This window comes from Mastigoproctus giganteus, chromosome 12 (genome assembly GCF_048544385.1).
Source record: "Mastigoproctus giganteus isolate SK-2022 chromosome 12, ASM4854438v1, whole genome shotgun sequence".
NCBI lineage: Eukaryota > Metazoa > Arthropoda > Arachnida > Uropygi > Thelyphonidae > Mastigoproctus > Mastigoproctus giganteus.
The window spans coordinates 164,306,090-164,322,605 of record NC_143586.1 but is presented as its reverse complement, the minus strand read 5'-3'; the positions used below and the strand labels follow the sequence as shown (position 1 = coordinate 164,322,605).

At 38.1% G+C, this 16,516-nt stretch overlaps 1 protein-coding gene across 1 annotated transcript in view; it reads left to right on the top strand.

Annotated features, from left to right (window-relative positions):
* The window catches only part of LOC150077566 (BBSome complex member BBS2-like), a 196,657-nt gene that overhangs the window by 49,794 nt on the left and 130,347 nt on the right, over positions 1-16,516 (top strand). Inside the window, exon 5 of the mRNA XM_090386874.1 lies at positions 11,522-11,704. Coding sequence (XP_090243000.1) covers positions 11,522-11,704 — 183 coding nt within the window. The remainder of the gene's footprint in view (positions 1-11,521; positions 11,705-16,516) is intronic.

The following is a 16,516-nucleotide window of genomic DNA, read 5'->3' as shown; positions in this document are numbered from 1 at the left end:
GTGGTGTACTTGTTCTCTTGTTTAGTTATTAATCATTAGATGGATATTTTCCTGGTTTATACTTATTTTCATGATCTTTGTTTTGATTTTGTTGAATTTCTTATGTATGTCCAGTGTCTGTTAAGTTAAAGTTATTTGGGGCTTTTTCCAGGTTGTTTTGGTTTTCTGCCACAGCTGTTGTGTCATTTGCATATTTTGTATGATTTATGTTAGTCTCATTGATTGTGGAGTTGGGGGAACCCCCGGAGCTGCATTACAATTAACACTATGTCCCATTGATCATTGTTCCAGGCAGAACCTCTTCCTTATTTTGTAATATTTCCCAGGGTGATGAAAGGTTGGGGTGGGGGAGGACACTCCTGCATTACATCCTCACCATCCTCATCAGATTCAACATTCCTAAGCTAAATTCCTTGTGGCAGTATCTCTATAAAATTCAGTTAGAAAGTTTAGCTTGGTGGTGGCAGTATCATGACCCGCTAATGTCTTTATTAAATGGTATCTGTTTACAATGTCAAAGGCCAGTGAACAGAATTCATTTAATAATTCTATCCCAAGTTATGTCTGCCAGCCATAGTAGTGTGATGATTGCATCAGTTTGCTCCTTCCTGTTCCAAAGTCTGTCTATTCTTTTTCTATGATTTCTTTATCCATTTTTGTAGAATTCTGATAAATATTTTGTAGTCATATTTGAGGAGGCAGACAGGTCTGTAGTTTGAGCCCAGTTGTCATTCTATCTCCTTTCTTATTATAGATGGGGATAAGGATCCCTTTTCTCCACTCATCTGATATATCAGTTTTTCTAGGATGAGGTTGAAAAGTTAGTTGTCTGCTCCCCTCCCGATTTCCATGATTCTACAGGTATTTCATCTGTACCAGGGGCACATATTGTCCTTTATATAATGTATTGCATGTGGGTTTTCGTTTGGGAGGATTTTGAGTAGTTCTGTTTCAGTCCTTACAAGTGGGGGGCAAGACTGTATTCTGTGAACAGTTTAAGACAGAAGTTCCCAAACTTTCTCTATTCACAGTGCCCTTAGTGCCTCAGTAATTTTTTTCACAGCGTCCCTAGGCCAAAAGAATTACCTAACAGTTCTGTTTATTAACTAGTTAGGCCCAAACAACTTAATAAGTAATGTTGAAACTGTTAAGCATGTTTAGGGTCTAAAGGCACCAGGGGTTCCCCCCATCTCCGCATAGTATACATTGTCGTGTGTTACAGTACACTGTAAAGGCCAAAGATTTAAAAGTGTATAGATATTGTAAAATGTAGTGTCATGTACCATTGCTCTTCTTTTAGCCGTTGGGCCCCATTAAAAGGTCCATTGCCCACACTTTGCCCTGTGGAGGCAAGTCAAGTACACCAGTATTTTAAACAATACTCTAGCAGGTCCTGCCACCTAGTTTCCTGAGATTTCAGTGGCTAGGACCGAAAAAAAGGAGGGGCACTAGTGGTTGGATCAAACCAAAGGAGTTTTAAATTATACAGTGTAGAATTAAGAATTTTGAGTGTAGGGCTAGGATAATTTTGACATGAGTTGAATGCAAATTGGAAATCTAGAGGGGTAGAGAGGAGATTGAGGGCTATGGGGGGTGAGAGACAGAAGTATAGGGTCAATAGGGTAGATGACCCCAAAATCAGTGAGGCAGGCCCATGCCCCACCAGGCAAAGAATGGGGGGTGGCAGGGAGAGGAGGCATGGCGGACCATGCCTCCTTTCCCTGATTCCGGGGGGGGGGGGTTAAAAGTGGGCAGTGCCCTGCTCAGATTGCCAGTATGGCATTTGGCAGCAAACTACAAATTGATGAACCCAGTTGTCGCAGTCCAGATGTGGAAGATCAGGTCCAGACACAAGGTCATCGAAAACACAGCAGGACACTGAAGAGCTGCAGATCTCAGTCACAGCAGTGAGAATTTTCTAATTGGTCAGGTCAGGTCCAAAATTTCCATACATGGGACAGGGTCCCATCCAGGGTATGCTTACTCAATCTAACGGATGGTGTCAAGATCAGTGGTGTAGATTAAATGGGACACTGGTCCCATCCAGGTTCAACTTAATGGCTTCAAACTTGATGACAGACACACAAGAAGTGCAGATTCCATCCTAGGAAGGAATCTAGTTCCAACGGTGTCACCAGATGCCATTATTGAGTTCCAGAGGAATTTTCAGGCTTTCAGTTTAGTAGTTGCACGGGCTTTGGAGTTTGGCAATGTTATTCAGTTTGAATTATGGTCAGCATATTTTAGGATTTGCTTGGGTCTCCTGTGCTATCTGTTCATGTTGATGGGGGTTGCCGCTTGTAGGGCTGTGGTTGAGGAAGTGTTCTTTGCCTGGTGAAGAGTTAGTACATTTAATGATCCCATGTTTCTTGAGACCCACAATTGCAGAGTGGGTTATCTGTTATGTGAAAGGCAGTCAGTTTTGCTCTAATGGAGCCATGTCCCATCAGAAGACACCACCAAATACGGAGGATGCGGAAAGGTCAGGGAATGACCACCGTATATCCCGGAGCAATATGGCCTTAGTTGCTAATGCTCCTAAAAACCAAACAACAACAACCCATCAGAAGAAAGTGGTTTAAAGGCCTAAAGAGAACCAGGTTGGGCATTTAGGCTACGCTGTTTAGATATCCGGGATAAATTTGCATGTTATGGTGCCCTTCGCAGACTCAGCCCATATATGTTGCCAAATTTGAGTTATATGAATGAATAATCTCTTTTCCTTAGCCTTCCTAGGGATGGTTGGTTGGGATAAAAACACAATCCTAGGCGTGAAGCCTAGGATTGTGTCCGTTTTTCCCTTGGAGAGTTGGTGGAGAAGGCCAGTATGTACAATTTTCAAGTCTCTAAAGGAAGCACACTGACCAGGGTATGAGTTGAGACAGTACAGCATGCTCTGGTTATTGTTAGGTATAGAGTGCTGTGTGGTTTCAATTTTATGTCTGTTAACAACCATCTGCGTTTTGGAGAACCATTCTCTGGAGGCATAGGTGACGGCGGGAATGAAGACTGCCTTATAGAAGAGCACCATGGTGTGCTTCTTGAGGCCCCAGTCCCGCTGGGTCACCCTGGCCACAAGGGCAGTGTAGTTAGTAATCTTTTTATGAATATGGATCAAATTTGGTAGGAAGGATAGATTTTTATCTAGGACTACTCCTGGATATTTCAGTTGTGGCTGCAGTTTGATGGTAGTACCCTGTATCTTTATTTGTGGCGGTGTCCTTTTTTGTAGCATGCCTTTCAGCAGCACAGAACAGGTCTTGGCAGGTGAGATGCTTAGCTGGTTGTTTGTTGCTCTGGAAAAATTGCAGGCCCAATCCTGCAATTTTGCCAGAGCATGGTTTGCATGGGTTTCCAGGAGTGACCTAGAGTCTACCCCAAGGATCAAATCTTCCACATAAGTCTGCGACAGAACTTTACCATTGTCAATATTTAAGAAGTCATCCAACACGTAATTCCACAGGAAGGGCCCCAGTACCGAGCCCTGCAGATATCCTCGGTGCAGCTGCCTTGTCACTAGACTGTAGAAGGTTTTGACCATGCTATACCTGTTTGATACAGTTGTAGAGGTTCTCCGGGATCTTTGCATGTCAGAGAGACTACCCAGGACACTCGGCCACCATAAGGCAATCGAATGCTCCGGCAAAGTTGACAGAGATGACTAGAAATATTTAGATTTGCAGTTTCTGGCTGTTACAATAATATTCTGCAGTGTGTCAGCAGTAGATTTGCCTGTCTTAAAGCCGTATTGATTCGATGCCGCAAGCCCTGTGAACTCTTAGTACGCCTTTAGTCTTGATCGAAGGAGTTATTCCAACACTTTACTGAGGACAGACAGTAGGGCAATAGACAGTATGACTCTGGGAACTCCTGTGGTTTGCACGGATTCTTTAATATTAGGCGAACTGTCGCCATTTTCCAGTCTGTTGGAAATGTCCCAGAGTTCAGGCAATCGTTTGTATAGGTCCAGTATTTGTTTAGGTTGGTATTCAATCACCTTTTTTTTTTTTTTTTTTTTTTTTGACGATTTCCGGTGTGAGAGGTCATTTCCAGGTGTCTTCTTGTTTCTTATCCTCCAAGCAGTGGCAGCAAGCTCTTGTGCAGTGAAAGGCTGTTCTTTGCCCATGGTACTGCAGCAGGCATTTTCTATTTCCAGTTGTTGCTGCTCAGGGGTATGCCCCATGTCCGGTCTCTTGAAGGTATTTCCAAGATGATGTTTATAGAGTCCTGCCAAGTTGTTGTTGACCCTGCGATGTTCTTGTAGAAGAGATGACCTCTCCCCGGGGAAGCTTGTTCGTGGTCACCCTATAGACCAGTGTTCCGCAACTTTTTCTTTTCGCGGCACACCTTGAGTTATCCATGACACAACACGACATATCAAAATGAAATGTTAATCCCCAAAAAGCATAGTTTATGGCAATGTTAATATAAATATGCTATAAGTCACTGAATTGATTCTATTTATAGCATATATAAATATGCTATAAATAGAATCAATTATTATTGTTCCAACAGAAATTGGCTCATCCATGTATTAACATTTTATGAACCCTAAATCACTTTACAAAGGCAAAACACTACACATACCTTCAATGCGATACTTGTGCCTGCTTTGCTGAAAACAGACGGCTAATGTGTGGTAGAATTGTTGACAATGCAAGCCTCACTTCTCCGTCAGTGGGTCTGAGTCTCTCCCTCTTTGATGTTTTAATTTCAATCAGGGTCGAAAAGCCCAGTTCACACAAATATGTAGTTGAAAATGGTAATAACATATTAATTGCCATCTTGGAGCTAGCTGGGTATTCTTTCCTTTGACAATAAAAATGTGTCCAACTGCGCTTCACAATGTTTTAATCACAATGTTCTGTCTGCCTTTAGATCTGTTAATTCTCTTGTACATTCATTGGAAGAGATTTTGCATCCAAAACAAATGGATCACAGACCCAATCGAAATCTTCAATGCTTTCTCCAAAATAATCCTTGAACTTCTGCCTTAAGTTATCTAAATGTTCTTTAATGAAGTCCATCACCACTTTATTACCAGCAGCAAGCAGCCATACAGTTGGGAACATCTCAAACGACCCGTTTGCAATGCATTGTATTCACAAATCCAGCATATTCTGAAAGCCTTGAATCTTATCTATATTTGTAAAAAGATTTTTGTTCTTGCCTCGCATTTTTCGGTTCAGCTCATTCAAGGGAACGAAAAAATATTGGAAAGATATGCCAAATTGGTCACTCATTCATCATCTGCAAATAACTGCATACTCATGACTTCAACAGTTATAAATGTCTTTACCTCCTCCTTAAGTTCAAAAAGGCACGTTAGCACTTTGTCACGTGATAACCACTGTACTTCTGTATGTGGCATGTTCAGATTCCATTTCCTGACACAAAACAGAAAAAAGCCACAAATTGAGGGGCCGCAATTGGATGAAGTTTACAACTTTTACTACTTTGTCCAGCACAACTTTCAGACCAGATGGCAAAGACTTGGTAACAGTAGCTTCACAGTGTATGTCAGGATTCACTTTGTGCACTTTAGTCACAAAACCTTTAACTCGACCTGTCGTGGAAGCGGCTCCGTCTGTGCAAACACTAACACAATCCTTCCAATTTTATTCATTTTGGTGCATATATTCATTGGTAACACAATATTTCTTCACTGGTGACGAACGAGTCACCAGTGAAGAATTTGACTTGCTCGTCACCAAAAAAAGAAATTTGTTGCAATTACATCTCCATCGATGAGCCAAATGTTGACAAGAATTGAGCATGACCGCTAACATCTGTGGACTCGTCGATCTGAAGTGAGAAAATATGACTGCTGTTGATTTTCTCCTTCATAATGTCTTCAATGTCACTGAACAAATCACTCACTCAGTGACTAATAGTGTCAGCTGAGAGTGGAATTTTTGAAATTTCATTAGCAGCTTCTGGGCCCACGACTATTTTCATCATCTCTTTACAAGCTGGCATTAACAAAGTTTATGCTATCGTGTGTGGCTTTTTGGCCTTTGCAATAAGTTCGGCTACTTTATAGCTAGCTTCCTGTACTTTTTCCGAAACACGTACCAATGAAGTCATGAACTTTGCCTGTTTTTTGTTTTCTTGCAACAACCGTTGAAAATAATTGACATCTTTGCATGCCAGAGAAGAATATTTTGTTGAGAAATATCTTTTCAGTTTACTGGGAACCATGGCATCATTGCTCAGTTTTTCTTCGCACACGACACACTCGGGGATTGGGTATGTTATATCACCACACCAGAAAAAACCAAAAGACAAATAATTGTTTCTTTTTTTCGGGCTTGTCACCTTCAGGACTTGCACTTGGGGACCGAATACTCCTTACAAGGAACTTGTCCATTGTTAAAAAATAAAAATAGTAAAATCAAAATGTTATGGCTTGCAATCACAGTTTTCTGACTATTTCAGAGCACAACTTTGAGGAAACTGAAAGCGATAAGATGTGGGACCAATACTCTTCGAACAGAGGGAGGGGCACATCTATCACTTTAAAATATAATCTTATAACAAAGGGTGGGTGCATCGGCACAGGAACAAAGTAATAAAGTTGGAGCAGCACGGAGAAACAGGGACAAATATCAAAACAAGCCAATAAGATAATAAAAGAGAGTTGTTTTGCTAATCCTTACACTTTTAAGGAACAGCATGTATGTATTTAATTTTAATGAGTGGCATCTTATTTCAGTCAGTGCAGCAACAAAATGAGAAATATTGGAAGGGCAAACACACAAATAACTTGAGAAAGTGAGGGTTGGATACTCATGTGAAAAATAATTTACTGTCCCACACTGACACACTATGGCCATAGATGCTGATGCACCAAATAAATCCCCAATCAACCAACCAACTGTCCCACACGTACAACATTGTGTTTCAGTAAAAATGGCATTACAAACATATATAAAAATTATAACTGGGAGTAAATAATGTACAGTTAATTTTGTAAAATAGGTAAAAGTTCTCAGTTGTCAATTTCTAATCATAATGCATATAGTATTATTTATAGGCATACAACTTTAGCAAAGTTCATAGCACACCAGTGTTCTGCAGCACACTGGTTGCGGAACACTGCTATAGACCACTCTCCATGGTTCGGAGTTGCTGACAGTGGACACGAGGGACATCTAAAAGCTGCCTGATCATCACAGTGTAAGAATTCCTCACCTCCCTGTGTTGGTTCCTTAGGTATTCGACTTCATCATCAGGCCAGGATCACCTTGTTCTCTGAAAGCTGCGCCTTCTCACTTCTTAGGGTCTGCAATTCTTGGGACCACTAGGGCACATCACCTGGAACAGGATTTTTTCACCTGATGGAATTATTGGTAGCAGCGACAACAATGCCTGGGACTTTATGTTAGAAGGAATCCAAGTCGATGTTGGCTATGGTGTCAGTTTGGAGAGCAGCAGCAGCTGCTGCTGACAGGGAGTCCCTGACAGTGGTCAGTTTGCCTTTTGTATGGAGAAACGTTGTAGCTGCATCGCGAAACTGTGTACTACCTCAAGCTAGTATTTTGTGTGGTGTCCAACAGATGTCAAGTATTGCTGTGTTTCCCTTGAAATTTTAAAATATCCCGTGGTGCCCCCTGTGAGTTTGCCGTGGCACTCTGGGGCGCCGCACCACACAGTTTGGGAACTGCTGGTTTAAGATCTGAGCAGCAAGTCGACTTGAAAATTGCTAGAAGTAGAGTGTATACTTCATTCTCAATGTGTATGCTTCGTTTGATATTGAACATAGGACTTTATTTAAAAATGTAATTTTTGCACAGCCAGGGCCCACAAGTAATTCTTGGACAGGGTCCCACAAATTTTGGAGCCAGCCCTGGATCTGAGTGACGTGTGCTGCCTGTGCTCCTTATCTTCTCTATATACTATGTTACCTTGCCCAAGCAGTATTTGAAGTTATTAGACTGGGATAAGTTTTGAAGAAAGTTTCTTTGATTGTTTGTTGTATTTTTCTAGTGTTTGGGCAGTGGTCAGCTTCATTGCATTTACTGCCATTTTGTTCAGTTGATTTTAGCCTCTTTGCATTTTCTGTCTGTTTTTTGAGCTAGTTATATTTTTTCCTGTTTTCTGCTGAGGCTCACTTTTGCTAGTTTAATCTTGCATTATCTTTTTTGCTTCAAAATTTCCATATTCTGGTGTTGCTTATGCATTCTGTAAATCCTAATACTTGTTTGGCTGTTTCCTCCATGATTCACTACCCCACCCCAACCAGAAGGTACTCACCATCTGTGTCAGGATTTGGTGAGGGGTGTCTCTTTTCAGTTTTCTCCATGTATTTCTTTTTATAGATCTCCATTAGTTTGTACATGTCAATTTTTTTTACTCTATTTGTCTTTACATGGCTCTTGAACTTGAAGATCTTAGAAGAGAATAATTTGTGGATCTGAGTATATGATATAAAGTCTGAGTCTACTTTTTTTTTAGGGTTTTCAATTTGGAGTATCTCCAGGTCCTTATAACCAGAATGTAGTCTCTGCAAGAGTTGTTGTTTCTGCAGAAGTTAAGCCTTCTCCCCTTTCATTCCTTTCTCCTGTTGTGAATTTACTCATCACACCTGTATCTGTGGTGAATCTTCCTATTTTTGCATTGCAGTCCCCATGATTATTAGGAGGTTTCTGTTGTTTGACATATCTAGTTCTTAAAGTTCTTCACAAAAGAGCTCACTGTCCTCATCAACCCAGTTCTTTTTTTGTGATCACTGTCACTTCTCTGTGATAAGTGTGTTTTCTACCAGAAAAAAAGATTCTTACTCCTTTGATGTTCAGCGAGTGCATGTTTTCCAATTCCTCACTTTACCTATTTTTTGATGGGTTCTGATTTATGATGGAAATGCTGGTGTCTTATGCTGACCAAGTAGAGTATTTCTGCTTCTGCATTAGTCTTATGGCAGGAACTTTCTGAGTGCCCTGGTGTCATATTCAATTAGTTTTAAGCAAAGTGGTGTTACTGGTTTGCCATTCATCTGTTGCATAACACATAATTAGGATAGGGCTATTAACCTGAAAGAAAAAAACAGATTTTCATGTGAACCTAAGCAGGAAACCTGGCCAGAGCTGGTTGGGCTTAGACTGTATTTTTGGAGCGATATAGTTTTTCCAGTGTGTTTATGATGGCATCCCTTTGCTTGTCCCAAAAAGGGAGGAAGGGAATCTTCTCAAAAGGTTTGTTAGCATCCAGGATGAAGGTCTAGGGGACAGGGTACTGCAGGGATGTGGACTTGGCTCTCCCTCCCCATAAGAACCTATCAGACACTGTTATGAAAGAAGGAAGAGTTTCTGTATAATGGGCCTTGATTAGGAAGCAGAAAGGAACCATGAAATATAACAAGTTATCCCATGTCATTCTTGGCATTTTAATAATTCCTCATAGAAATATTGATTGAGCTGTTAATGGGTTGAAGTGCAAAACATAGTCTATCCTAACCAACTATCAGCTCCACTACTTTGTGGTCCAGATTGGTGAACACTGATGGGAGGCCCCCTGACAACTCAGTATTCATACTTGAACGAACCACAACACCTTGAATAGAGGAAATGGTATTTTCACAAGTGGCTGGTTCAGTAGCTATAAGGTAGCAGCCCTACAACTGAACTTATCCTGCAAAAGGCTGGTAACCTATGCAGGGGAAATTATAACTTACTCAAAATGGTCACAAGATGAAAAATAGGACAGTCTTAAACGGAACTGACTTGGATTTTGGAAAAGGTTCACTTTCTGGAACACTGAAATTGGCAACTTAGCATGTATGTGGGATCACCAATAAAACTAAGGAGTTGAATATAGAACCAAAAGAGAAATATAGATGCAAAAGAGAGATATAGATGCAATAACTGAAACTGATTTCCAAATGTTGTATCATGATATGTATGGTAGTACTGATATAAAGTAACAATGGAAAAATAAATAACTATACCTGGATTTCAGACAGAATTTTCAAAATCAGGATGAAATTAACGAATAAAATATTTAACATTTTTAGCATATATGCTCCAATAGAAGGGGGAAGGTCGGAATACAGAAGAATTTTATGAAATGCTTCAAGATTATATAGATAAAACAAAGTGAGGCTATTGTTTTAATGCAAGAGTTAGAAATCAGCCAGTTATAGAATAAATTGAATCAGAGGAAGAACCAGTCATCAACAATAATGGAACATTATTAAAGATTTCTGCATCTTCAATAAAAAAAATTACCAGCACTTTTTCACACTTAAGAATATCCATAAGTACACATGGGAAGCAAGAGGAACTAAATCAATAATTGATTATATCATCACCTCTGAGAATCTTAAAAATATTATCACAGACACATGAATATTTAAGGGAAGTGAAGTAGATAGTGATCATAGGCTAATAGAGAGCAGGTTTAAATTTATGGAAAGATATGCCTACAGCAAAAAGAAAAAAGATAGCGACCTTGAAATAAATAGAAAGCTTAAAATAATCTTCTAGAAGAAAAAAAAAGTGTTAAAGAGTGTTAGAAATCTATATAAAAATGGGATCAGTGGCGTATCCAGGTATCATCGTAAAGGGGACATGGCAACCAGGTCCGAGTATCATCGTAAGGGGGGAGCATGGCAACCAGGCTTTTGAGGTTTTTTTTTTTTTAGAATGCTTCCTGCATTCTTTTTCTTTAATTTAAAATTTTTGGTTAAGGAGGGACATATGCTCCCTCTGCCCACCCCTGAATATGCCCCTGAATGGGATCACAATTCAATACAGAAACTGATTGAAAAAAATATTCAAGAGGCTATACTAAATGCAGCTGAAGAATGTTTTGGTTTCAGTCATGGGAGTAGATAGATATTAGATCATTGAGGCTGTCACAGACATTCTCTCAGATATGCCAAGCTGTGCTTGCCAACTGGGAGTCTAAAACAGTGATGGAACTGATATAAACTGTCTCATAGATGTTCTGTTTCTGCTGCATGCCTTTTCTATAGATACTTTCATGGGCACTGTTCTTCTGAATTGGCTTCTATAATTCCTGCTCTCTCTCTCTCTCTTTCTTCCAAAGCCCAAATGCATGTAGTAACCAGTCGACATACTTTTACTGTCCAACTTCAAACTCACAGAACCAACTTTTCTTTTTCCTCATTATTCATTTGACTTTCATTCTCTGGAACAACCTTTCTTCATACATATTTCCTGAAAATTACAATCTACAGAAGTTCAAGTCTAATGTCAAGAAATATCTTCTTTCATCTTCTCAACCTTCAACCCATGCACAGTACTAATTACTATAGTTTCTAATACCTCTTGTGTTTGGGGTTTTCATAAAAAAAAAAAAAAATAGAAAAATAGAAAATGGCTTAAAGCCTTAGATGATATGAAATTGTTAATTGATACAGGATTAAATGTGCAGCGCTAAATGAAAAAACACAGAATTCATTTGGTACATTAAATTCATAATTACAATTATTTTTAAGGAATTTATTTTGAAGTATTTCCATTTAAAATTTTGGTAAAATTCACTTTTTATTCTCTAGTTAATAGTTGGGTCTGAAGATTTTGACATTAGAGTATTCAAGGATGATGCAATAATATCTGAAATGACAGAAACAGAAGCAGTTACTGGGTTATGCTCTATCATGCCAGAATATTTTGGCTATGCTTTAGCAAATGGTACAGTTGGTGTATACCGAGGAGCTGAGAGAGCATGGAGGATAAAGGTAACTTTCTGATATATCTAAATTTAAAAAAGTTAATTAATAATATTCCATTATTTAATAATATCAAAATGTAATATCACTGTACAGAATTATAAATTAAAATTCTAGATTATCAACTGTTAAGGCAACCTTGGTGATCAGATTGCTTTTTGAGAGCTGCTAAGTGGAATTTTTTATTTCTTAAAACATAACTGTAACTGTTTTAACTGATTTCTTAACCTAACTTTTTCACAACCTATCCCTTATCACTGTCTCCCACAGTATTGGGAGAGTGAAGACCAAATAAAATGGGGGTGGGGGGTTGTGAGTTTTATTTTTTTCCAAAAGGAAGGTATAATTTACTTTTGATTTGTGTTTGAGAAGATTAATTTAGTAGTGACAAATGATGCAAGGAAGCGAACAAGCTTATACAGCATCAGCAAAAAAAAACTCTTCCCCACATGCCCCCTTAATAATTTGTATAATTCCTTAATTTAATTCAAGCTGCCCACTAGATACCATCAACCTCAGTTTCCTTATTTCAACAGTTTATTTCCACTTTCTGACAACTTTTTTCTCATGACTTGATTGCAGCCAGTTATACTTTTTGTGGGTTTTTGCATCCTCTTTTATTGCAATTTATACCAATCTCGTGTATTTTTCTTCTCTGCTATTAGTCTCATCAGTTCATTTCGCATCCATTTAGTTCTGAGCTTTCAACAGTATCTCATAGCTTCTATAATTACTTTCACGAATGCTTCACATTTAGAATTTGCAATTGGTAACATCATCAGTTTGTCCCATTGAATATAATTTAAAAACTGTCTGAGTACATTGTAGTCACTTATGAAAGCAAAATCCTTCCCCTTTACCTTTGATAGTACTTGTACCTTTAAGTAGATGCAATTTCAATACACTGTGGCCACAGTGACCTAGCGGTTCCTTTATCTGGAGATTTTTAATTCACAAAGAATTATTGCTGATAATCAGATCATGAGTATTGCTTTCTCCTTATGCCTTTGTGACATGGTGGCGTAGAAAAACAGTCACCCAGTAAATCCAGAAAAGTCTTGCTACTATGCGAGTGACCAAGTTTCAGTCAATATCTGGAAATTTAAAATCCCCCATTATAACACATTCTGATTTACTGACCCACTCTGTTTGTATAATTGTTTGTTATACTTATCACAGATGCATATAAGCAATATCAACATGAACATAACTCCTCCATTTTTTCTTTTCTGTATACATTGTACTTACCATAAATTCCTGCCCTTTATGTCTGAATGGTACCATGTCTCCAATTTCTCCAGTATCTGTGTTTGTGTATCTTACCAGTACTCCAGATTTGTTTACTATACTACTAACATTAATGTCCATGCAAATATACATGCACCTGTTTTGTTCTTAGTAAAAACACTCTTTCTCTCTCTCTCTCTCTCTCTCTCTCTCTCTCTCTCTCTCTCTCTCTCTCTCTCACTAATAAGAACAGATCATGGTGTGAGAAAAATTTTACTCCTGTGAGTCTTGCAGTGTCTCCAGGGGCAAATTCATTGACAAGACTCATCATGTACTCCCTCTTATTGTGTCTGGGTAGAATTGCAGACACTTCCAAATTTAATCCTCACTAGCGACTTTTCTTAACACTAGCGACTTTTCTTGTACTTTTAAATTTTCAGATTTACCACTCTTAATAACATTAGTACCAACATGTACAATATCTTTTATGTCCTTAAAAGATTACTGCATTTTGCCCCTACCAGACATCCCCTTGTGCTATTCCACCTATCCTTTTTACAAAATATATTTTCTATATCACTGATAATAGAGTTACCAGCAATAGCTACTTCCTGTGGGACCATTGCTTTCTGCCACGTAGGATGTCATTTTGTTGTGTGATGCACAAGTCTAGTCTCCAGCGCCCTTTTTAGTTTCTTCAAGAATATCAATCTATTCCTCAATACCTAATATAAGATCATCTGATTGCTGAATTTGCAGTTAATTTCCTCACACTCTTTACAAAGAACATACACACACATCTGCTTTGGCTGTATAGTGTTCTAGTTTGCAAATAGGCAACAAATGGGACACATTGTAAAATCCTGATTTTGTAAAAGAGCTGCTGTATGAGTTCTCCCCTGAGTTAGAGCATTCCCACTACTTTGAGCTTTTGCTTTGCTGCTCTACTCTGAGGCATGGTTTTGGTCTAAATTTAATTTAAAAACACCATATGGCCGTGGAGAGGCTGTGGAGGGAAAACCCTTTAGGGTAAGACCAAGAAAATACCTGCATCGGGACGTTGCTGGATGAAGCAGGACTTTGACATTTTGAGGAACTAAAACAAATGGCACAGGAAAGACAAAAGTGGAGATAGCTCATCAGAGTAACTGACCAGTCACAAGATGATGATGATATTAAACTAAGAGATATGAGTATAATAATGCTGCACTATTCCAGATTATGCAACAGCAGTAGTCAGACTATTTTATGTTACACGATACAGTTATGTTATTAAATCACCTTTCTGTTAATATAAGTTTATAGTTTGTAGACTTAATAAAACAATTCTAATGTTAATTGTACTCTTATGGAATTATATGGAATTACATTTAAAATACTAAATAGCATTTATAATATTGTTTTATATTGATTAAGAACAATAAGTGGGAGAATTACGTTATGTACTATGTGTTATATAAAATTTTATAAAATCACATTTGCATTATTATAAATAAATAGTTTATAGATTTGAATAAAAATTTCTAATGTTAGTTATACTCTTACCAAATTATATGAAATACAACTTTATATCGTTCTTATAGCAATTCTTCATAGTTACAATTATTCCCTTCATAATAAACCTTTCCATAAAAGGTTTTTAAATTTTTTTTATTATTCCTTGATGTAAAGCTTCAATGAGATATTTTCCAGAAAAAAAAATTTAATATATATCGTTGGTGCATACCCTTTTTTTATCTTCTTTGAAATCAGCTCCTTATCCCACTCTATTAAAAATTTCAAAAATATTTTATTAATCATCCACACATTTCTGTTCTTCTATATTTCAGTGGCATTGATATAATCCTTGAAAACAACATGGAGTTTTTGACTTTCCTCTAACTAGTAGTTACTTTTTACCAGTAACTGTCATATTGCACATAACTAGTATTGTTACCTGAACTTTTAGTTTTTTTTTCCTGTAATACCTAGGTACCTCCTCTGAATCCAAGGGTGCTCTCATAATTATGGCCATTTCTTACTTCTTTTGCAATTGGCTTGTATTGAAATCTGTAACTTATCTGCAAAAAAATGTAAACCTCCCAAGGACTTCCTGATTTCACAAATATGTGTCATCTCAGATTCTAAATTTAATTTTGAATCCCATTTCTACCTGCAGTCTGCCAAGACCCACTTTCTTTTTCTGACAGAGTCTCAATTATTGGTTATACTACACGGCTCATATCAGTTGCCCAACCTGTTCACTCTGTGATTTCTTTGACTTCAAAAGTGGTATTTGCGCATGTGTCCTATCTCATTTTATCCATCAGAGGCTTCCTAATTTGGCATCCCTTCTTTTTGATATTTGATTTAAAATTTCTCTCTCTCTCTCTCTCTCTCTCTGCCTCATTCTGCAAAATTTGGGTTTTGTTTCAGTCATTCTCCCAACTCTACTAATCACACTGAACTCAGATTTCTTTCTTCGAAACTTGACTCTCTTTAGTCATTCTCCTTTACTAACAATTGGGCAATTTTACATTGTGATTTAATGTTTACAACTCCAGTTGGCTTCAGTTTCTTTAGGTGCATGAACCCAGTTGAATGATTTGCCAAGGCTTTTGCAATTACAATGACCTTACTGAGCTTGTTCATTTACATATCAGAATACCAGACAATCCTAATCACATGCCCTACACCCTTGATATTTTTCTCACAAACAGCCCTTCAATATATGTGGCTGAGGTGAGTGGTCCTCTAGGTCCTCTCTTCTCCAGTAGAGACTATCTCTCATGGCTATTTTCTGCATTGTGTGTTTAGCATTACAAGAATGTGAAGTGGGATGATCTGTGAGAATTCTGTTCTTCTTTTCTCTGGATATATTACTGTTTTAAATCTTCTGATCCCAGTGTTTTCTCAGATTGTTTAATGTTAATGATTGTGCTAATGCATTACACCCTAAAACCCTGCCATTTATGTAAATTTGGTTTTGTAAGAAGTGTGCTAAGGCTGTTTAAAATAAAAATGTAGTATACTGCAATTGGCTTGTATCCAAATCTCTGGCTTCATTTTCTTCTTACACACCTTGCTACAATTGTAAAACAATTATTAATCCACAAAACTTCTTTCTTGAATGGTAATCGAGCTTGGGGATATTCCAAAGATATTTCCATATTTGATCTTATAACATTTAAACATGCACATGCCAAAGCATGCTATATTCACCATCAGAGTATTCAAACCAATTTTGACTGGTTTGAATACATGCAATATCTTATGAAACATAAGATATTGCATGTATTCAAAAATTTGGTGAAGAAAAAAATTTATTCCCACATGCACCACCCTGCAAAATATCCTGCCAGCACCCATGCACCTTACTATATCTCTAAATGCAATCAAAACTAGATTATGCATCCCAGGGCACCTCCGTAGCCAGGTGGGCAGGAGCGACAGTGCGTAGCACACGCTTCTTGATTAGAACGGGGTTCGAGCCCGTGACCACCAAATATGCAGGATGCGGAAAGGTCAGGGAATGACCACTGCATATCCCCGGAGCAATATGGCCTTAGTTGCTATTGCTCCTAAAAACCAAATAACAACAAACAACAACAACAT